Source organism: Pelodiscus sinensis, chromosome 10 (assembly GCF_052426305.1).
Source record: "Pelodiscus sinensis isolate ZL-2025 chromosome 10, ASM5242630v1, whole genome shotgun sequence".
NCBI lineage: Eukaryota > Metazoa > Chordata > Testudines > Trionychidae > Pelodiscus > Pelodiscus sinensis.
The window spans coordinates 29,621,274-29,645,401 of NC_143061.1; the positions used below are offsets into that span (position 1 = coordinate 29,621,274).

The 24,128-nt window shown below is 43.4% G+C and overlaps 2 protein-coding genes across 3 annotated transcripts in view; one reads left to right on the forward strand and one right to left on the reverse strand.

The window, feature by feature from the left end:
* Positions 1 to 12,264, reverse strand: part of EIF2A (eukaryotic translation initiation factor 2A) — a 42,191-nt gene extending 29,927 nt beyond the window's left edge. The window contains exons 1-4 of one of the 2 annotated variants that reach the window (XM_006115938.5): positions 11,958 to 12,264; positions 5,082 to 5,151; positions 4,608 to 4,682; positions 1,178 to 1,296 (exon numbers count right to left, since the gene is read on the reverse strand). In XM_006115938.5, the coding sequence (XP_006116000.2) occupies positions 1,178 to 1,296; positions 4,608 to 4,682; positions 5,082 to 5,151; positions 11,958 to 11,985 (292 nt within the window). In that variant the 5' untranslated portion in view covers positions 11,986 to 12,264. The remainder of the gene's footprint in view (positions 1 to 1,177; positions 1,297 to 4,607; positions 4,683 to 5,081; positions 5,152 to 11,957) is intronic. The other variant, XM_025181160.3, reaches the window with a different exon arrangement.
* Positions 12,243 to 15,600, forward strand: SERP1 (stress associated endoplasmic reticulum protein 1). The gene is made up of 3 exons (XM_075937715.2): positions 12,243 to 12,469; positions 12,634 to 12,709; positions 14,142 to 15,600. Exons 1-3 carry the CDS (start codon positions 12,386 to 12,388, stop codon positions 14,180 to 14,182), a joined length of 201 nt encoding a protein of 66 aa, XP_075793830.1. The 5' UTR covers positions 12,243 to 12,385; the 3' UTR covers positions 14,183 to 15,600.
* Positions 15,601 to 24,128: the final 8,528 nt, after the last annotated feature.

Below are 24,128 nucleotides of genomic sequence, written 5' to 3' on the forward strand. Positions count from 1 at the left end.
GAATCTAACCTAGGAGTTTAAAGAATGGCTGGGTGAAAGTCTCCATTTCTCTTTAGTTCATGAGGAACTCTTTCCATTAAGTATCTTATTTCCATGGTTATAAATTGTTTTAAACTGTATTCTAGTATGTCCACACATGCTCTTGGAGACATGGATCAGTGCTCAGATCTTATTCCCAGTCAGTACCTGATCTGAGCCAGGAAAGCAAGTGACCCAACCATCAGACCAAATTCAGTGAGGTCACGTGCCACCTGAGGCATTTTGTGTACTCACTAAACAGTAACATACAGGCATTCCCTGAGTTACAAATACGTGACTTACAAACATCTGCACATACAAACAACAGCTCACCTGCAGCCTCAAGAGAGCAGGCAAGAGGCACAGGTGTTGGGGAGCAGCGCAAACCTGGAGGACTCCAGAGGAGTAGGGGGCAGTCGCACAGCTAGCAGCTGGAGAGAAGAGGTTCTTTGAAGAAGAAATTGTCACTTCTCTCCAGTCACTGGCTTCACAGCTGCTCCCTGCTCCTCCAGCCCGGGCTCATGCCATGCCATTCAGTGCCTCCTGGTGACCGAAGACTGGGTGCAGCCTGCAGAGGCAGGGAGGAGGGCAGGGATGCGGTTGGCCACAGGAGCCAGAGCAGACCTGTGAGGGGGGAGGGGGAGTTAAGGCTGTGAGATGCTCAGAACTCCCCTTCAGAATCTCCACCTACCTCTATGAGCTCCTTTAATTAAACCTACCTTTCCTCAAGAACCAGAATTCACAGTTAAATAAAAAACTATTTCTACTATTTTTCATTGCAAGTATACAGTATTTCAGCTATGTATGTGTTAAATAGGTTTTTGTGGGCTAACCTAACTACTATTTATAATGTTGCTTCTATGGGGAAAAAGCATTCTGCGTTCCAAACAACAGACTTACAGACACATTTTTGGAAAACATCCAGTTCATAAGTTGGGGAGTTCCTGTATTCTTCATCTTAGTATTTAGTCTTTTGAAAACATAACATTTGCTCAGTAGATCAGACCACGAGTCCAGTGGCCCATACCTAATGCTTCAGAAGGTATCTTCTCTTTTATTATGCACTTAACCATGCACCTGTGCATGGAGGAAACCTTCCGCCCCAATTCAGTCGGCGCAAAGTTCTCGCACATATTTTTACAGATGCTAAAATACTCACTTGTGTAGGTCTGCCACGTTGCCAGGACATTATTCTTTGGCGAGAATTCAAGGCAAACTGCCTTTGGGAGATCAAAAGAGTGCAGTAATTCAGTGTTGGCAACATTCACAATATTTACTCTGGAACCAAGAGAGGTCATTTCAACAAAGCTTGATTAGACTGGTTAATCAATAGCCAGTGTCATTTCACATATGTTTGGCTGTTCTAGATGTCTTCCACACTTGGCTGATGTAACTACATACAGGAGGATTTTTCCCTTTTGTTACATGTCGATTAAAACACATTTTAAAGGCACATTTACTTTTTGGTATGCATGGGTAAGGAAAAATCTTAAGTAAAAAATGTTACACTGTTGGCCTACAAAAGTTTACAGTCCAGCTAAAAAAATTCTTTTTAACTATGTTTCTGCAATGTTAAAGTTGAGTTATAAATAGATAATAGCAAAGAAGAATTGAGTTAAATCTGCAAGATGATGCATTTAGAAGTCCAGAGAACAGGTACATCATAGCCAAAAAGTTACTATAACAGCCCTGAGGTACGTTAGGGCAAACAAAATATTGACTGTGACTTGAATCATGCAGAATCCAAATAACTATATACAAGTAGAATCACACCCCTATCCAACCCACTGCCAGATTCCAGCAACTGTAGTAGGACCTTGCTACCCACTGATTACAGTAGCTGCTTCTCTCCCAGTAATGGGACCTTTCCAGCAAACTGAAAAAAAGTTCATAGTACAATGGTGAAAAATCCTCAAAACTTTGAACAAAATTGAACAGAGCTCAGAAATAGGGATGTAAAATACCATTTAATTAATCAGTTAAACGTTAAGTTTAACTGGTTAACTGATTAAACTGGGACAGGCGGGGGGGGGGACTGCTTCATCCTGGCTGCTTCCAGCCCCGCGCTGCGTTGGGAGTTGGCTCAGTTCCGCACAAGGATGCTGACTCCAAGTCTGTATGGGCTTAGAATGGGCAGCCCCATGGGGCTGGAGTAGTCCTCCACCCGCAAGAGGCTGTGGGCTACTCTCTGGTAACGGTTAACGGTTGCTTGGTAAGCATCACCTGTTAAGGTTTAACTGTTTACCCATTTACATCCCTAACCAAAAGTGATTAATTCTTTCTTTTAAACAAAAGCATTCATTAACAGACATTTTGTATTCTCCAATAGCCAGGTAACGAGTACAGATAGCATTAAATATCTTAAAACCTCAAAAACAGATACTTATATCTGTGATGTGGCATCCTATGTTTTATGCAAATGTTTATGATTTTAATGTTTCATAACTGAGGTATGCTTTATGCAAGATAGCTCATGCCAATATCAATGGAAAGGTTATGATTTATTGAATATAATTATCCTATTTGTATGCACGCACCATTTCTGTTTTTGGAGCAGAAATATGGACTGTAGATTTATATTAACTATGTGTTCATATTAGGCAAAGCTTACAACCTGCCCTTCGGCTATGAACTGTAAAAGAGCTAAACCTTCCTTTGAACAAGTGGGTCAGGCTGTGAAGAATGGCTACAGGGGCCCTACAGAAATATGTGACAATGTCATCTGACACTGGAACCCATCTTGAATTCTGTACTTTTCCCATGAGAAGCTGCAGCGGAGGAGGGGGATCTAACCAGGAACGAAGGAATTTAAGGGTGGGAGTGAGGTAATCCAAGCTGTCAGTTCTACCGAATTCAAGGTGACTTCTGGAAACAACTAAGACTGAACTGGGGGAAGGAACTTGGCCCGCGCTGAAAGGACATTGGGCCTTTGAAGATTGTCAAAACCACATTTAGGGGAGATTTTACAAGTAACTTGTTTATTTAGTGTATCTAGTTTAGATTACTAAGAAAAATAATACAACGCATGCAATCAGTTTTGTTCTGTTCGCTGCCTCTTTGCCCACTTAAAATATACCTTTTCACAGCTGTTAAAGTTATTGCTGGTTTATAATAAAACCTGGGATATGTAATTTGTAACTGAAGGAGAGGCGGCGGTGTATGCTTTCCATCACACCGAGAAAGGAGGAGAACTTCATTTACCTTAAGTTCTGTACTCCTGGGTGAGTGAACATCTGGTATTCAAGTAAATCTCTTAAGCTGAATCCTCCCAGAACTGATCTCAGTGTCTATATCTGCATCTGAATGTGGCCTTGGGTGGGTTTTGCAAAAAAGGCTGAAGAGCCTGGCTCAGCAAGGCAAAGTAACAGGGGGCCCAAGCTGTCAGAGAAAGGGAACTCAATAGTGTCTAAGCACCTCAGGTGACATCCTAAGGGTCCCAACTTGTCACAATCTTCTATTTCCAGTCACTATCAATAGACCATTACTGCATAAAGCTGTGGTGGGCAACCTGCAGCCCATGGGCCACATGTATCCCATCAAGGTTCTATGTGCAGCCTGCACACCACCACCTATCTTTCATGTGCTGGGGGCCCTGCACTTACCTATTCACCTCCACTCTCCCAGAACTTCCAGAATACCGTAAATCGTCTGATTTGTGCCCCCATCCTTGCTCCTCCTCCCTTCTCAGCGCTTGAATGCCCCAAAGCAACTCGTTTGTGAAGTTCAAGCTCTGGGAGGGAAGGGAAGGGAAGGAGCGGGAATGGGGCGCACTCAGGGAAGGAGGCAAGGAATAAGTTGGGTGGGGGTTTGAGGGCCAGGTATGCACCGAAGGGGAGGGTCAAGCAGCCCCGGACAAAATGGTAAGTGACACATGTTTAAAGCAAGGTCATATGTGAAGTGCATGTTGATTGCATACAAAATGGTGAGAGCCATGTGCTCCCTCAGCTTCTTCATGCTACTTTTGCCAGCAATTTAATTTGTTATTAATAATGGAAGAAGACATGATAAAGAAGAAGAATGAAGTAAAATGTATTTCAACTTATTCTTGGGGTCATGGTTAGTGCAATGCCTGATTTCAATCTTGCGGCCAAAAGGGATGAAGAAGCCTTGGTTGCCTATTACTAGCATAAAGGAATGTTGTTCCAAACATTTGAACACCCCATATATTTTCAAAGTAATAAGACTTTTTCCTTCTCTTGCTTTTAAATAACTTAGACTAGAAATAATCATTTTATTCTCTTGCTTTTAAAGAATTTATCCTAGAAATAATGCTATATCCCAGGACCTTCGACATAATAGAGTTGAGTCCCAAGACTGAGAACTGGATAATTTCTACTAGGTAATGTAAACAAAAACATCGACCCTGATAAAAGCACTTCCAGATTCCATTGTGATCGATGGCTTATACATTTATGAAATCAATAATAAATAATTAATATAGTAATTTAAATACTAAATCTACCACTGCAATCGGAGTACAAAAAGTGCCTTTATAGTGTTAACTTATAGTGCTTACGCACATACGACAATATATCTCCAGATCCCATAACATTTTAAAGGAAATCATTAATAATAAAAGATGCACTGACTTTTCTCCATTGCACCATGCAAAGAGAGAACCATCCTTACTGAAAGTAAAAAATTTGCAGTTTTTCCCGAAGTCCCTAAAAAAAACCAAAACATACACATGCATTGTCAGATAAATCACACAAAATGGTCTCTTTCATAAAATCAAGATAAAAAACAGTATTACAACCAGTTCACATGTTGCTCTAGAAATTACTGGGGAGTGTTTATATTATAATAGAGATGACAAAATCTTTGTAATTATACTTACTTGGTCTGGTGGGGGCAATAGTTAACTAACAAATATAAATATTATTGGTGTGTACACAAGTATAAAGCCCCCATTTCCTCCATTTTCTAAGTTATTTGCTTAGAATAAAATTAATTAATTTTTAGATATTGGTACTCCATTACTTTTTTTCCAAATTAAAACTCTAAAAAAAATATTTAGAAAAACTATTATTTTCTGCAAAAGATGCAATTTTTAGAACGAGTACCTTTGCAATGTTGTATTCTCAGTAAAACTAGGTGGTCCATTCACCAGGTAGAATCCTTCAGATCCTCGCACTAGAAAAGAAAAGTTTTCACTTTAAATTGGAAAAAAGTCTGGAGCTAGCTAATATCTCAGTTTTGAGGCTGATATTTCCTTGTTTATGAATCTTAGAGGAGTAACCAAAATGAGGCTTATATTGGAACCTCAAGAGTGATAACTATTCTATGTCAAATGATTTTCTTTTGATTCTAAAACAAACCTTGACATCAAAATCTCTTTGGTTACTAACAAAAATATCAAACATGCCAAATATCTACTTCTGTAAAAGAAACAGAACAAAAATGAACTGGATACTTTTCTTATCTACACAAGAAATGAAGTGTTCTTACATAAGGCCTGAGCCTACAAGGGGCTGAATGCTCTCAACTCCCATCAATCTTCTAGGAAGCACTTAATACTGGTCTTGTGATTTTGAGTTAACACAAAAGTAGCACAACAACAAACCTGTATAATGGTATCGAAATGATATCTGAATATTCCACAAAGAGAGGATTAAAAGCCAAAACTAAAGATGATGCCAGCAAAAAAATCAGGCTGACATGAGACAGGATTTAACCCACTGTGAAATTTGAGTTTGAAAATTAAACTCTGAATGAAGCAAATAAGAAATAAACATTGGCAGAAAATGGAATGTGAATTCTGCAATGTGCTTTATGCAATGTTGCCTTGTTTCAGCTATTGTAGCCTGTCAATAAATTAAGAAAGACATCTAGATTTAAGACAGACATCTAGATTCACTTCTAAACTACCCATTAGGAAGGACTTTCCAATTAAAAAAAAAAATCAGATGGGCTGACTTTCCAAAAAATATTCCAAATTTGTTACTAAAGTCACAAAACAAATGTAAAGTGACCACACTTAAAGAAGTTTGATATCCCATGATAATAGACATGCATAAACATTAATTAAATACTATGTATTTTCATGGGATATTGAAGATAGTTGGGACTTTTTGGTAAGTGTGGTAAGTGTGGCATCTTTACATTGTTTTGTGATTTCAGAAACAAAACTGGACTTGTGATATCCTCATAGCAGTACATAAGAACGGCTGTACTAGGTCAGACTAAAGTCCACCTAGCCCAGTAGCCTCTCTGCCGACAGAGGCCAGCACTGGGTCCCCCAGAGCGGGTGGACCGAAGACAATGATCAAGTGATTTGTCTCGTGCCATCCATCTCCAGCCTCTGACAAACAGAAGCCAGGGACACCATTTCTATCCCCTGGCTAATAGCCTTTGTACATTTTGGCTGATATATTTAATATATTTAATTTATATAAATAGTACATTTTGGATGATATATTTTTTGAGGGATGTAAGCGACTGGTCAACTATCCAATAAGCGTAAGACCATTGGATAGTCAAGTAGTCGCTTCCCCCCACCACCCCACCGCTGTTACCTCTATCAGAGAGAGGCAGGAAGGTGGGGAGCAGCCAGCTTAAAAGCACCACCTCTGTGGGGTGGGGGGGAAGCCCACGGAGCTCTTATACATTCCAAAGGCTGAAGCAGCCACAGCGAGCAAGAGACTGCTTCAGTCCCCGCTGGACTCATGCTCCCTGCAGCATCTCCCCCCTTGCCACTATGAGAGGCAGCGGGGGGAGGGAGGGCCAGAGCTGGTGCTGGGAGGAGCTGGCTTAAAAGCTGGTTCCTCACAACACTGTCTCCGGGGTGCCACCTGCTCCTCCACTGCTGCCTCTATCAGAGGCAGCAAGTGGGAGGGGGAAGCTGCTGCCAAGCAGCTCCTGTTTGCAGCAGTCAGGGCTGGCCATAGATGGAACTGTTGCCGGAGCAGCTGCTGCCTGAGGCCAGCCCTGATTGCCACGAACAGGGGCTGGTGCAGGAGCAGCCTCTGTTTGTGGCGGTCAACCTTGTCCACTACGAACAGAGGCTGCTCTGGCACCAGCCCGTTTGCAGCAGACAGAACTGTCTGCTGCAAACAAGGGCTGCTGGACTCAGCACGAGCCAGAACCCAGCAGTCCCAGCTTGCGCTGATCACTGCGCCTCTGCATTTTAAATGTAGTAAGACCCTGGCAGCTCTTATTATATTTAAAATGCAGAGCCACAGCACGGATGGCTTCCGGAGCCGGCCTGAGCCAGGACTTCCTCAGTCCCAGTTTGGGCTGGCTCCTGGAGTTAGGCAGGTCTCTGCCCAGAAATATACACATTGAATAAACTATTGTAGCTCAGTAGAGATACTGACATTAAAAATGCTACATCAATCTCTCTCTCTCTCTTTTAATCCAAGAACAGAAGGGAAAACTGAATTTGATTCTAGGCAAAATAACTTAACAGTTTAGAAGGTGCTCAATTAAAATAATGAATTTAAAGATAGTACTCAAACTAAAGCTAGTCAATATGGGTTTATGGAAAATAAATATTGTCAGACTAATTCATGTTTAGATGCAATTACTGTTACCTACCAGCCCTGTGCTCTTGGGGAGCCAGGGAGTGACACTCATTGAAAACCATCCCCCTCACTCAGGCCTTTGCTAGAATCAAAGACAAAGCAATGAAAAGGCCAGGGAAGACACACCTAAACTGCTTCAGACAAGGGTGATACAATTAAGGAAACACCCCAGCCTCATCTGCATGGAAGACAGAACAGAGAGTCATCTCCATTAGCATACAGAATGGAGACCAGCTCTTCCAAAGCAGGAACCAGACTGAACTATGGGATACCGAAAGCAGAGAAGCACTGACTGATGGGAAATCTCTGCTCCAGATGCTAATGAACGCAGGCCTGCTCACACCCAAATTAGTCATTATCACACCAATTCTACTAATGGCCCTTATTGACATCCAAAACACTGAAATGACCTAGTTGCTTTGTGAGCTCCTTCAAGGAACATCTTCCATAATCACCAGGTGTGATCAGTCTGTATTGTCTGTTTACCCATAAAGAAATCCAGTGTTCTCTTCAAACTATTGTCCTATCCCTATAAAAAAAGCTCCTATCTTTGCCCAAGAAAAACTGTTCTGATACCTAGATTTAAACTGCATCAGTTCCATTGAGACTTCTTCATCTCCTGTCTGATCGTGCTGGGACTCTGCTTGTCTCCTGCCCTCTGGACACCCAGCTCCCATCACCATCTGGCAACCCCAATCAGTGCAAGCTCCTCGGCTTGGTGAGGCATCTCTCTCTCTCTCCCCCCTCCCTCCTCCAACTACCTCTCTCTGCCTAGCCTCCTGACTCTGCCCTATCTAAACTGTGATATGGTTAGCTATCCCTAACATTTGTAATCAGTTTCAATTTAGATTTAATATTGTAACTGTTAGATGTAATATTATAACTGTTTTGTGTGTTTGGCTCCATATATAATACCTTTAATTGTTAAGCTGATTGCTTCTCTCTTTTGCTCACTCTTCCTCAAGGACTGTTGTTTTGGCTTCCCCATTTGCTCTGCAACAATGCTTCTTGTACCCAAGCTAAAGATTCCTGTAGTGCCCAAAATCCTGTGCGGTTTGCTCATCGTGTGGTTTACCTGCGAATGACTGTGGTGTGAAAGTGGGGACAGGGAAGTGCTGAACCTGGGGGCATATGAGGATGGAAGCTTAAAGTGCTGTTTAATCCAGTCCACTGAGTCCAAAGGCACATGAGGGTGCAGTGTGGCATTGCTGTGAAACCCAGCCAGCTGAGTCCAGGGACATATGAGGGGTCAGTTTATGATTTCTGATTACCCAGTCTTCTCAGGAGTGCTCCCTTAGTGGATGTGAGTGTCTGTGTGTGTTGCTAAGGTGGGAAGAACCTCATCCTGAGGAACCTAGTTCCTAAAGGAGAGCTCCAGTGGGAGGGGGAATTGGCAGCAGGGAGAATTCAGCTCCATAGGAGAGCACAAGTAAGCACAAGCAGCACACTGACCCAGTCCTATAAGAGGAACCCTAGTAAATGAGCATACCCCAGAGTATTGGGCAAATCTGGTAACAGTACTGCCATTTCTGATTAGAAAATTAGAGCTAACAAAATCAACATGGCTTGTATTTAATGGATTAAAAACTAGCCAACAGATCTCAAAATGTAACTGTAAATGGGAGCTCCTATTCAAGCGGGTTGTTTCCACCCGGATTTCACAAGGACCATCTATCAGCCCTATTTAATATGTTTTATTAATAACCTAAAGGAAAACATAAAATCATCACTGATAAAGTTTGCAGATAGTACAAAAATTGTTGGATTAATAAAAAGAGAAAGAGGACAAGTCATTAAAACAGAGTAGTCTGGATCACTTGCTAAGATGAGTGCAAGCAAATAAATGTGTTCTGATATGACTAACTATAATGGGGGGGGGAACCTTTTTTGGGTTGGTGGCTGCTGGCCCACAGAAAAATTAATTGGGGGCTGCACTAAAGAGAGAAGCAAAAAATCCCCAAAAACCTCATTGGAGCTATGCCGGTGGCCAGCCGGGCCAGCTGCTGATGGTATGCAGCCCCTTCCCCTCCCATGTGCCCCCCCCCACTCCCTCCGAGACCGTCTCTGCCGTGCAGGGTCCCAGTCCAGTGGCACAGCCTCCTCTACCTCCAGGCTGCTTGTTAGTACAGCAGCCGCTGCCGCCACAGCTGAGGGGCCAGGCGGATCCAAGGCAAAACATGGCGGAGCTTCTCCTAAACCTCCACATCTTCGAGCCCCAGCAAGAGTCACGCAGAGCCCGGTTGGAGCACTGCAGGGCAGGGCACGCTCGGGCTTAGCAGGTGCCAGGATTGCAGCAGAGGCCACCTGCGGTGCTATTTTTAGTACCACGGTCCAGGTAGCCACAAGTGGCCCCGGCTCCAGCTGGAGTCAAGCCTTGTGCTGGGAGGTGTAGGAGGGGGCAGGGCAGGAAAAGAAAGGGGAAGGCATCAAGGGGCAGACTGCAGCATAGAGATAAATGCACGAGGGCCAAGAGGAGACAATGAGGAAAAGGGCAGGAGGGGGGAAAGAGAAGGAAGGTGTCAGTGGGGTGGGAAAAGGGAGGGAACAGGGTGATGCTGGGAGAGGAAAGGGGCAATGGGGGCAAGAGAGAGGAAGAGGAGAGGGGAGAAGTGGGTACCAAGAGAAAAGGGATTGAAAAGAGGGGTGGGTACAAGGAAGGCAGGGGATGGAGCAAGTCATGTGTGAGAGCACAGAGGGGCATGAGGGGAACTGGGGCAGAGGGTGGTGAGGGGGTGGTCACCAGGAGGAAGAGGGCAAGGGGGTAGAGACAGTGAGGGAAAGGGGAGGCACAAGGAAGGTGCAGGGATAAGGGAAGCTGCAGGTGCCAGGGAATTGTGGGGTGAAGCAAAAGGGCAGACACGGGGAGAGGACAGTGACAGAAGAGAGAGAGACAGGGCAGGTGGAGAAGGGAAGGAGGGGTACCTATAGATGATCAGAGTGGGACAGAGTGGACACAGGGGGAAGAGAAGTGCTGGTGCAGGGGTCAAGAGGGATGGGGTCAGGGGTCAAGCCCCCAAAGGTCTGAGAAGGGCAGGAGCCAGGACAGCAGAGGACGGTGAGGGACAGCAGCAGGCACCAGGGGAGCAGATGGGGCAAGAGGAGGGTGGGAGACATGGCAGCAGAGGGAAAAGGGAGAATTTTATAAAATATTAATTAATAACTTGGGGGCCATAGTGGCACACATCCAAACAAGCGCACATTAACTCAATACTGGTGCACAAGACAAAATGCACTCCGCTCATGGAAGGAAAATCTTAGAGAGAACACTTCTCCCAGTCTCTCCTCTCCTCCTCTCCCTCCTCCCAAGTTAATACTATTGGGCTGTGTCTACACTGGCATGAATTTCCGGAAATGCTTAAAACAGAATAGTTTTCGTTATAAGTATTTCTGGAAAAGGAGCGTCTACATTAGCAGGCTGCTTTTCCGGAAAAGCCCTTTTTCCGGAAACGCGTCCGTGGCCAATGTAGATGCGCTTTTCCGGAAAAGAGCCCCGAGTGTCATTTTCGCGATCGGGGCTTTTTTCCGGAAAAGACTACTGGGCTGTCTACACTTGCCCTTTTCCGGAACAGTGTTCCGGAGTAAGGACTTATGCCCGAGCGGGAGCAGAATAGTTTTTCCGGAATAGCGGCTGATTTTGTACAGTAGAGCATTGTTGCTTTTCCGGAAATTCAAGGGCCAGTGTAGACAGCTCGCAGCTTATTCCGGAAAAGCGGCTGATTTTCCAGAATAAGTGGCCCAGTGTAGACACAGCCTTGCAGTATAGTTGCATGTGCAGGGGGTGTTCTGTGGGGGACAAACTTATTCCTATTGGTAGGAGGAGTTCTTAGAGGGGTCACACCCACCTTTTATTTCTGGTCATGTGTCCCTCTTGACCCCGGGAGTACTACCTCCAGGGATGCGACTTCCTGTGGCAGGTGGTGTGGCTAATATGTCCCTAATTTTGCTTCAGAAAATATGGTCACCATGCACATGGGCCAACTTGTGGTGTTCCCTTGGGACCCTCACCGGCTCCAGGTCTGTATCTCCATCCCACCAACAGCAAAGCAGCCCACAGCTCAGACGCATCCCCACGCGCAGGGCACGTGTCCCGCTGGGCACGCGCCAGCGTAGGATCTCTCCGGCAGGGCGGCCTGCACCGACACGGCAGCTTGGTGCCAGGCTGAAAGGCAGCGTGCGCCTGCCCCACAAGGCAGAGCAAACTGGTCATGGCGGCCACTCACGGGAACGTGCCGAGGGGCCAGGCCAGGCCAAAAAGGGGCGCGTGGGAGCTCAGTGGGAAGCAAGGGCCGGAGGCCGGCGGGAGGGACCGTCCCGCGAGGCAGGCTGAGGAGGGGGGCGGGGAGAGCTCAGCAGAAGAGCGCGCTGCTCGTCCGGGCGCCACCCGCCGCGGCCCTTAGCCGTTGGCACAGAACCCACCTGCCAGCAGCGGCGTGGATAGCGCCATGTTGGAACGGATGCAGAACTTCCCTTTCCGGGTCAAAGGCCCACTCAAGGGCTCGGGAGAATACACGTCGCCCAGATCTCTGGTAGCGGGAACCGCCCCCTTGGCGACGTGGGCTTCTGCGGTCGTGTGGCTGGAGGAAGTGCAACTTCCTGCCTCAGCTGCCCCGCCCGTTGACCCGGAAGCACTGAGGTAGGACGAGCGGGTTGGCGGCTTTGCGAAAGCGGAGGCGCTTTCCCTTCCGGGTGGACGCCGTCCCCCCTCCCCGCTTTGCGCGCTTCCGCTGGGCGGGGCGTTCGCTGAGTGCTTACGCTGGCAGCGGTCTGGGAGCAGCGGGTGGCGCTGGCTGTCTGAGACCCCCCCCAGCCCGGCACAGAGGCGGCGGTTGCGGCGCGGGGGGAAGATGGTGGCGAAGCAGCGGATCCGGATGGCGAACGAGAAGCACAGCAAGAACATCACCCAGCGAGGCAACGTCGCCAAGACCTCGGTACGGGCCGGCGGGGGGGCCGCTCGCACGCGGCTGGGCTGGGGGGAAACCGCTTTTTTCTCTCCGGGAGCCGGTGGGGGCGGCTCGTGGGGGGGGCAGCGCGAGCCCTCAGGGGTCGGCTTGGCTGGAGGGAGGTGGCCCTGACCCTGCTGCTCTCCCCGCAGAGAAACGCCCCCGAGGAGAAGGCATCCGTGGGGCCCTGGCTCTTGGCGCTATTCATCTTTGTGGTGTGTGGCTCAGGTAAGCGTTGCACGGGGGTCGCCTCATGCTGTGCCCCTTCAGCCCGCCCGGCCTTGGCCTGCCTGTGAGCGGCGGGGCCAGAACAAGCTTCCCCCCTCGGCTGCTGTCTCTCCCGTCACTGGAGAAAGCCCAGCAGGTGACTGTCCTTTCTTGGGACAGGACAGAGATCCTGATTAGTGTGCAGCTCAGATGGGTGTCCCAGGTGGTATCACTTCACTAGCAGGAGTTAGAGGAAACTAATGTGAGAGACTCATCTTGAAAAAATGAAAAAAAGCTACACACACAATTATAGGTTTTCTGTGTGTTTGCTGATCTTAGCAAACATGGTGGCCCTCCAGAAATCATGTAGGTATGTAAATGGGAAAGATATAAAAAATAGGGATGTTCAGTTTAGATTTGAATTGATTATTCATTCAATAGATATACATGCCTCCGCCTTGCTGCAGGGAGCACAAGGCCAGTGGGGAACTCAAGCAGTCCCCTGCTGGACCTGGGCTGTACGTGGCGTTTCAAAGTGGCAGCACCTTATAGAGCTTGAGGGGTCAGCAGGAGAATCCCCCGCTGACACCAGACTCCATGTTGCGCAGCTGCTTTGAAAAGCCATGTGCAGCCCTGGGCCAGCTGGGAGTCTAGTCCCCAGCTGGCCCTGGGCTGTATGTCCTGTTTCAAAGTGGCAGAACCTGGGTTCCACATGGTGCTGTCACTTTGAAGCACCCCCTCCTTTTTCCTCCTCCCTTGCTGCCTCCTCTTGATAGAGGCAGCATGGTGGGGGGGAAGCGACTAGTCAACTATTGTCAACTATCCGATAAGCTTATCGGACAGTCGACTAGTAATTCACATTCCTAATAAAAATATTTAAAAACAGCGTCACCAAGTTAGGTGTATATTTGATAATTATATTAACTTAAGTGAGTACATTAACTGGGAATATCTTGTTGGTGGGCCACCTGTTTTGAGCTTATCCTTAAGCTTGCTTAAAGTATGGCATTCAGCCATGCAACTTGAATTATGTAACGGTCTCCTCTATGAAGTTACAAATTACTTAAAGAAGTATGTTTATGTTCATATTTTTCATTCCTTTATCCTGTAAGTATAGTGCTAAAGCAGAGTAACCAATTTCTATGCCTACTGTTGTTCCTAGTAATATCTATGATTAACTTTTTAGAGTAACTTGTTTTACATTGTATATTAGATAACATTGTGTTTCTTTTTTGATCAGTCTCCTTTGCTGAAAAGTGCCATATAAATGTCAATGTTTAAACCATTAAGAATATACCTTTAAAGGGTTCTCTAGCAGTTTTTTCAAAATTGTTCATTTATTGCATTCCTTCATGAATGTGTGATAGCTAATACGTGGAAGAATCAACAAAGATATGTATGATTTGTTTAAGCTGAATAGAAAGATCATTTCAATTAATCTTTTCTCTTGCAGCTATCTTCCAAATTATTCAGAGTATCAGGATGGGCATGTGAAGGAGCTGACCTTAAACAAGTTGTTTTCATCTTCCTGTGAATTACAATGAACTGTCATTCCTAATGTTTGATACCCTGGTCTAAAAACTTAATTCATGATACTGTCCTGCTCCACAACGACTTTCCGAGTTGGCCATATGTCATTCCACGTTCTTTCACAAGTCATTCCAACTTTTCTATATAATACCATAGTGCCTTGAAAAGCACCACATGTATAAAGCAATAAAATTCTATTGATCTACAATCGTGGACCTACTTATTTAGTGAAGTATAAATTCATGTTTTGTGTAGATATATTACGCTGTACGCAGTGTAAATACCTAGGAACTACTACATCTGTGTAAACACCAATCTTGATCTGTTAACTCTATGTATAAATGGAAGTGGTTTTATTTAAAACTGAGAAGCAAGGATTCTTAGTGGCTGTATTATGAATTTAAAGCACAACTAAGCTGAGTGGCTGCGCTGCATTATATTGCTTATCTAAATGAACCATAGTTTGTGGCTATAGCCTAGTCTTACTATGTAGCAATGCATTAGTGCTCAAATACTTATGGTAAAAGACTTTATTCCATGCCTCTTGCATGACCATCCTCATAAAATAGTAGGTTTTACTTGATCAGACTGACCAGACATGACAAGGCAACATATGCTTCTGGACTACTTTAGGACTAACAAGGGTATAGCAGCTATAAGTGCTGTTGTTAACTGTCGAACTTTTTTGACAGCACTGTATAACTTGGCTGAAAATACTTCTTGAACTACTTTCAATCAATAAAATAGTACCGGGTGATATTTCTGTGCATGTACTCGGAACCATCATACACATGCCATTTACACACCCATGCCATTTTACTCATACACCATAAAATGTGAGAAGTAACATGTTTTCAGATGAACCAAGCTACTGCGTCCAAACCTGCCTTTGTCTCTAGTACTTAAATATTTCCCCTACAAAGACCCCAGTTGCATTCAGATAACCCTAAAAATCAGATTGTGTGTAAGGCTGAAACTGTCTTGGTGATATTATACCTAGTTTATTGTAGAAGTCTCTCAGAAGCATAAGCTGTAATAGCTAGGTCTAACTTAAAGATGAAGCCAGTCTTCCATTATGCACTTCTTTTGGTAAAATAAAGGTCTGTTACTCTCCAGCATTTACTCAAATTTTGTTACATTGAGAATTGACTAGAAAAATAAGCAATGCTACTCATATAGGGATGTGTTGCTAGCCAGCTCATCCCAGATCCTCATGTTTGAATCCACTTGAAATTAGTGGGCTTATGACACCTTATATTTGAGGATCTGCCCTGTTTAGCCAGACAAGTTATAGTCTGTCTTTGAGAATTGGTATAATTTGTAAATGAAAGCTTGTGTACAATTGCAGTACTATTTTAAATAAATTACTTTTAAAATGTGAATTGTCTCACTTTTAAACTTGTAGGTGCTGAACATTCCAAACTTAATATTCTGGTTTAATGTGAAAACTAGCTCATAATTTTTTCAACTGTAGTTGTCTATACTATGTGCTTTATTGATTAAATAAGCTTTTAAATTGGTGTGCAGATCACTAATGTATAGCACTAAAACGAAATAGGCAATGCCTTACTATATTTGTCAGAATGGATTTAAATATAAATTTCTTTGCATTTTGTTGAACCACAGGGTTTATGCAAGCTTGATTAAACAAGATGTTAAGTTTTGTTCAGTCCAGTGACTTTTCTTTCTGATACTTCACTGTTTAGTAACTGAGTTGGCTGCCTCCAGCCTGCTTTAACAACCACCATAAGAGAGCTTAGAGAAAACATGGAGTAGTTGCTTATTTTTAGTCAGACATGGATAATATTTTTTAACACCTGAACCTTATGGCTGCACTGAACCTCATAACTTGAATAGGAAATAATGAGTTTCTAGATAAGAGTATCACAATTGTCACGCAAGTCCCTTTACACATTATTCCCCTTGGAAAATGGTAATGTCTAGTTTCTGTAAGGCTAAGTATTCTAGTTTTTCTTTAAATTCTTTGAAACTCTTGTCAGATTCATTCCCTGCTGATACCTAGTTTTTGTTGTAAAGCTCCTATGGAGCGGCCTCCCACTCCCTATAGTCCTGCCTCTTCTTCACTGGCGCTTCTAAAGGCGGCTCCCACCTCCCCCACGAGATACAGCAGCATAGGAGTGGGGGTGGTGTGTAACTATGCACATGAAACCAAGCTTATCAGTTAACCAGGTACACGTTCGCATCTCTAGTAACAATTCGATCGTTAACCTGGAAAGGTAACTTATGTAACTTAGTTTTAACAGTGCTTTTGATTAATACTAAACAGCTTTAGATTTAATAAAGTAATAGGAATTGTACTCTAGGCATTAATTTTGCAGAGGCAAGAACTAGCCAGATGAATTCAGTTTCCATCTCATTTCAGTATAATACTCATGCTTAAAAGAGAAATAGGTCTGATCATTAGAAACTATAATAGAAACCCTAACATTACATATAAGGCCAGTTCCTCAGCTGGTGTGAAGTGGCATGGCTCTGCTGAAAGCGATGGTACTATGCAGATTTGTCCAAAAACACCCCTGGGGTTTATAGGATCTTGTGCAAAACAATGATTTTTTCAACAAATGGTCCTGTCTAGACAGAGCTTTTTAATGGCAAAAATCTCTTCCGCAAAAAGCATTTGTGCAAGAGGGCTTTCTCCCAAGCGGGAGCAGCATAGTATTTGCGCAAGAACACTGCACAAGAACACGAACCATCTAATGTAAGATTGTCAAATTCAAGCGGCCAGTGTAGACAGCTGGCAAGTTTTTCCAAAAAAAGCAGCTAAATTCAACCTAAACTTATGCATGGCTGCATCTAGACTGGCAAGTTTTTTTGCAAAAGCAGCTGCTTTTTTGGAAAAACTTGCCAGCTGTCTACACTGGCCGCTTGAATTTGCACAAGAACACGGACCATCTAATGTAAGATTGTCAGTGTTCTTGCGCAAATACTATGCTGCTCCCGCTCCGGAGAAAGCCCTCTTGCACAAATGCTTTTGTGCAAGAGGGCCAGTGTAGACAGCTAAAAACTGTTTTGCACAAAAAAGCCCCAATAGCCCGATCGCCATTTTCGCCTTCTTGCGCAAAACCGCATCTAGATTGGCACGGACGCTTTTCCACAAAAAGTGCTTTTGCGCAAAAGCGTCTGTGCCAATCTAGATGCTCTTTTCTGCAAATGCTTTTAACGGAAAAGTTTTTCCGTTAAAAGCATTTGCGGAAAATCATGCCAGTCTAGACGTAGCCATGGTGTAGACCAGGCCTGAGATAATGCAGGTAAGTACTTCAATTTTTTTTAAACCATGTACTATACTGTTAATGAAAGTCAGTTGACCAGATTATCATGTTTATATCAACTACAGATTGCACCTCTGAAATCCTGGATTGTCTGGTCCAGCAATATCCATGGTACTTCTGGCCAGTTTCAGGGGCTGGGCGGGTGGTGGCAGCGAGCACAGCCCAGCAGTATCAGGGCTGGCATGGTGGGGAAAAACAGACTCAACTGGGGCTGGCAACAGGTGAGCACATCCCTGCCCTGGTGGCAGCAGGGATGGCACAGTGGGGAGTGCAGCCCCACCCAGCTGGAGGCAGCAGGGTCAGTGGGGGCTGGCAGCAGAGTCTCAACCAAACCGACATAGCAGGGAGCATGGTCCTGCCAAAGGCAGCAGGATCATTGCCCTGCAGTGCAGCCCCAGCCAGAGGCAGCATGCTAGGAAACATAGTCCTTGCCCTGGGCAGGAAGCATATCCCCAGCTGGACTGGGGGCAGTGGGGAGGAAGGTGGAACTCCACATGTCTGGAAAACTGTCATTCAGGACCACTCAGGTCCTGGGGCTCTGGACAAGGGAGGTCCCACTTGTAGTGTGGAGATGAAACACCAAATCCTCTTTGCCTTATAAGTGGTCTTGAAGATATCAATGGGAACTGTGGTGAGTAAGTGAAGCAGGATTTGGTCTTATTTTACATCACAAGCCAGAATTAACTTCAGCTTGGCTGCTGTATGAAATAGAATTACATTGTAGTTAATACATAGCCTAGTTTAGGGACAGAGCATAAGTAATCACTCTACCTACTGAACCAATGCCAAGGATAATTCAACATTTTCATTCAACTTTTAGTATTACTCTGCCAATATTTTACTTACTATACAGAATCTGTTGGATAAATCGGCCAGTGAGTTTTTTCTTCAATGCACAGGAAACAAACTTCCTGAAGTGACTAAATAGAATTATTTCAGTTAGACTGTTGGGGAAACCTTTGTATAACTTACACACAGGATGCAGAGTGACGTTATGATGTGACTATCATCCCGCAGGAATTTATATATTTCACTCAATCAGCTATTTGCTCACAGGGAGCAGTCTCAGTATTACACATCCTTCCTGAAAGCAGCTACACACTAGGCGCAAGGCCTCACTATACGCACACTAGTGCCTGTCTACACTGGTGCGATCTTGCGCAAAAGCTTGCGGTCTGTCTACACTGGCCACGAATTGCGCAAGTACACTGACGTTCTAATGTATGAAATCAGGGTTTCTTGCACAAGAACTCTGATGCTCCTGCTCAGGAATAGGCCCTTTTGCGTGACTGTTCTTGCGCAAGAGGCCGGTGTTGCAACAGGCAACATGAATTTCTTGTTCAAGAAAGCCCTATGGTTAAAATGGCCACCAGAGCTTTCTTGTGCAAGAGAGCGTCTACACTGGCAAGGATGTTCTTGCACAAAAGCACATGGCAGTGTAGATGCTCTCTTGTGGAAGAGTTTTTGCACAAGATCTCTTCCACAGAAGAGTTCTTGTGCAACAAGCTGCCCGTGTAGACGTAGCCACATAAGAAAAATTTAAACAACAAATAGTCTGGTAGCACTTTAAAGACTAACAAAAACACAAATGGTATCATGAGCTTTCATGGGCACAGATCATGAAGAAGTGGTCTGTGCCCATGAAAACTCATGATACCATCTACGTGTTTTGTTAGTATTTAAAAGTATTACCAGACTATTGGTTGTTTTTTAAGTTTATCCTATACAGAGTAACTCGGCTGCCCCCTGAAGCTTTTCAACACTAAAATAAGTCATTAATATGGAATGACTATGCCTTAACAGATCAACAAACGTATCTCGGTGAAACTCATTAGTAAAAGAAACTGGTTATTCCAGGAAGAGAAGTTGGAGCAATAGAAATTCCACAGCAGACAACAAAGGGAGCCGTATTAGAAGCTGCTATTAAAAACCACACACTCTTGGGACGGTTTGACCAATGAAGCAAAACAAGCTGCAAAGAAGCTAGAAGTGGGCTGTGCCCACGAAAGCTCATGATACCATCTACATGTTTTGTTAGTCTATAAAATGCTACCAGAGGATTTTTTTAAGCTGTAAAGAGTTTGTTACAAGAGCAGGAAAAGAGGGGATCCAACTAACCAAAAAGGACCCTGAGTGGTGAGGATGCTGGCAAATTTTTTCTACAGGCACATTTTGGTTTTCTTTGGATCTATAAATTTCTGCTTTTGCCACAAAAAATGTGGGTGCCTAAAAAGTTACCTTGCAAATATTCTGAATTCCTTACTGTGAGTGTCTCATGTCTCCAGACTGTTAAATAGGAATAGCCAAGGGAATAGAGCTCAAAGAAAAAGAGTGATTAAGCTTCCCAGGGGACGTGAGAAAATAGATTTCAGCACTAATCCTGAGCTTTGGAGCAGCTGGATTGTGAAGTCCCATTTCCAAATAGAGAATAATGAATAGGGAATCTGCACCCCACATGTGAGCATGAGAATCAATTAATGGTCAAGCTCAGTAAATATAGACGCATCCAGAATCCATTCATCATTTGGAACAACAATAGGGACACCCTTATTTTTACCATATACATATATCTGAGATTGGGAGGAGCTCTCACTGAGGGAGTCTTTCCCCAATTGCATGATGGTATCTATTTTTGCATTTAAAAAGGATTGTAGCCAGATTGCAGCTCTGAGACCAAGGCATGTGAGTATATTAAAACAATGTATTTGCAATTCAAAAGTGAAGGAAAGGTAATTCATGAGGTAGGACTCATTGCTTACCCAGGGCTCTGCAATGCTAAACTTTTAAAGCCATATGGTTGCCACACTTAACTTTGAAACTTGCCTCCTTTGTAACAATGCGTAACTATTCTACAAAAAGTGAAGTTAATTAGAAAAAAATTGTTTCACAGGCATGAAGTGAATGCATTGACCAATCCAATGTACTTCTCTGACAGAAAGCTTGACATGAGTAACATGTAGCAGCCTATTCTGCTGTTAAGTTCAGTAATAAGGTACTGAACACCTTAAGACATGTACTGTTTCCTATGCTTCTGCAGAGCTACATAGCACCTCCCTTAAAGAAAAAAAATCATACAAACCTGTTAAGTGCTTCCATTAACAAAAGGAAGCTGAACCACAGAGCTGTGGTTAAGTTATTTTAAAAGCTCTTCTCCCTCCAAGCAATTAAATTGAGACAAAGAGAACACTGCATCCTGCTCAGTTAATTACACAGGGCTCCTAACCAAGGACAGTCAAACTCCACCCCCCATTAAAATGGGAGATTTGCCTCATTAAGGACTGCAAGATTGATTCTTATAGGAATTTACTTTGAGCACAATCCGGATAATATTTTATTCTTAATATTAAAATTTCTTTGCATTTGTCTATTAAATTCAGATTCTTATGTCATCAGAACATAACTTGCTACTGTTTATCAAGGATCTAATCTACACTCACTCAGCAAGCAACTGATCTTTATAGAGATCAAAAAAGACTTTTCCTTTCCTGTCAATAGGTTTTTATAACTGTACCACATGCCAGTCCTTCTAAGCAGACAGGGATACTTCAGTTCTGAAAGCATTACTAGTCAAAACTATATGCAAAAGTACTCACCAACAAGAGTACTGCTCTTCACACTTTGTAAGTGGCATTAAAACTCACAGCAAAAATGTAATAAAGATTAGTGCTGAAAAAGGAAAGCAGTGGTCAAAATAAATTAGCCAAGTACAGTTTGCATACACAATTTGTGAGCTAATACATAGCAAAAGTAGTCTAGCTTTTCTATTATAGTATTCCATAATTTACAGATGATCTCCCAGCAGTTAATTGACAATTACATTTGCTAATAGCTTTTAAACAAAGCTAAATAGCAGTAAAGCCACATGCTTTTATGAACAGAATGTCACTTTTATTTGTTGATTTGGTGGACTTGTCACCTTTCATAAAACAGAATGTTAATTTTAAAATCTTAATGCATATAATGCAAAAAGAAACAAGCCTCTTATCATAAATAAAACAGTTGTAGCTGCATGATGTAGTTCACAGTTTCTCCTGTGGATGGTAGCTTTTTTCCTCTTGATAACTCATGGGGCTTGTCTGAAATACAGCAGCTGAGTTAGAGTAAGTGCCAGGTGCAGCTGCTTTTAAAAGAAGCAGACTTCCATGATTTGATTGTGTGGTTCAGCAATTTTTATTGTGTTGTAAGTTATTAGATTTTATATGCTTAATTTCCTATTAGGCCGGGATATAATCAGACCAAAACAAAAAATCAGAAAACTTTGTGTTGATGGAAGAAAACCACTGACATGCACCAGGCCTCCTGATAATTTACATGAATAGAGCTTTTGGTAAAGGGAATCAGCCATGAATGTTGTCCTGGATCCAACCTAACACTTGTTTTTGGTGAGGACTATCTTCATTTTATAGTTTGGGAAAGTTTGACTGAGAAAGGTTGTGACTTCCTCAAGATGAGAAGTCAATCAAAGTAATCAATACAATCTTGTTTTAGCTCCCAAGTCCCCTGCTCTAACCAGCAAAGAGTAATGGTACACAGTGACAGGGAGACTATAGGTTAGGGATAGTACCTGCAGAGTGTGGTGGAAGAAGGAGTTGGACCTCAATTCATAGGAGAAATTGGATTTACACTCATGTAGGAGGAAAAAGATATAGGGGAGGGCCTGGACATGTGTGGACAACGGGGAAGTATAGTAGTTTTCCAAAGTAGAGTATTAGGAATCATCCACTGTTCCCCCATAAGGAGTGGAGAAGAGACAATGGTATAATCATATGCACAGGAAAACTTAATTTTCTCCATTGGCAAGTGCTAAATTCTCTTCCCCCTTTTTATATCGGTCACACATCTGTTCTTTTTTGGGCTTATCTATATCACTGTGGTACATCCATCTACCTTATGCAACTTCAGTTATGCGAATAACATAACTGAAGAAGGTGACATTATTGACTCCACTTACCAACGTGATCACACTGTGCTGTGTCAGTGGAAGAGTTTTTCCTGTTGGCTTCTTTTATGCTTCTCGGGGAGGTGAAGTACATAAATTGATGTATTCCCAAAGTGCTCTCCCATTGATTTAGCATGTCTTCACTAGACCCAACAAATCAACACTTGCTGCATCAAGTGCAACTGTGCCAATCTACTGGCAAGGGTAGACATACCCAGTCTTATCCTAACCAGTTTTTATTTACTCTCTGATTCCCTTATTTCTAGTAAAAGGTCACTCTGGGCAGGTGTCAGAAAGGGGACCTTTACACTCTCCCTCTCCCCCAGGAAGTCTCAGGAATAAGAACTCACATTTCAGTTTTCCACAGAAAGCAGTCCTTCAAGAAAAGATTATGTTGACAGGCACTGCTACTTGCAGAAATATTACCCGTGGCCTAGCTTCTGTGTTCAGAAGTCCCTGAAAAGATGAACTTTCTTGTGCCGAATCATTGTCCATGTTCATTTAAAAAGAGGAAAATGAATTTTGCTGAATTAAAAATCTCAAGTCATTTTTTTCTCAGAAAATTGCAACAAACTTGGTCTGGAAGGGGAGAGGGAAGTGAGCCAAGGAAACTGTTTTGTTTTGTTTTATTTTGTTTTTTGTGGGGGGGAGGGACAGTCCAGTATAGGCAGCTATGGGGAATGCTGGTATGTGCTGCAGAACGCACAATTCGTAGGGGATTTCAAACCAGTAGATGCAACAACTGACTTTCCTTGAAGATCCTGATAGACAAACAAAGGACTGATGGGCATATTCAAAGATGGATTTAATTAATGAGTTAATCTGCTGGTAAAACAAATTACAGTGTCCCAGCTACAATCTGAAACAGAGACTGGATCAGAAAGAAACAAGAAGGCTGAATGGAAACTGACAAAGATGTGAAGGGGAGGAAATGGGGGTAGTTACAAAGAGAGATGGCTAGGGTCAAAATTGTGAAACCACTTTTTTCCTACTTGTGTAAATACAGTGTCTTAAATGCCCTAGGCTAATCTGCTGCATTCAGATTTAAGATTTCTGCCAGCAGGTGGAGATACATTATAAGCAAGTTATTTCCCCTGCCTACCAGCAAAACTATTCCCTAAATACTGTAGCATATTTTTGTGAGAAAGGAAAGGGAGGAATTTAGAAAGGTACCGACTAACCCTAGTTCTTTGTGGACTCCCTCTAATCTTATTGTTAAATCACACAAACAATTTTTTAAATCAGGAATATTTAAAAGTACATGGACCTTAATCCAGAGATACTAGTCATAGACAGTTTCTCTCAAAAGCAGGCCATAGTATATAGTAGGGTTGCCAGGTGTCCAGTTTTGCACCGGACGGTCCAGTATTTGAGCTTTCTGTTCGGGAAACAAATTGAGAAAATATAGATGAGAAAATATAAATGAATAAGATGTAATGTAAATTGTGATGTAATGTCAAGTGTGTCCAGTATTTTTGTGGAAGCCACCTGGCAACCCTAGTATCTAGATCCCTCAAGGTGGATTTAGTCTTATTATTTATTCTTGTTACTATAGCACCTTGAAAACCTAATCATGGACTAGGACATTTGTTTTTAACCTTTCAGTGTAGAGAGCTGTCTGTCCTATGGATCCTGTTCTGATGCTCCTCTCTGTAATATCTGAGCCTCTCCCAGATCAAGA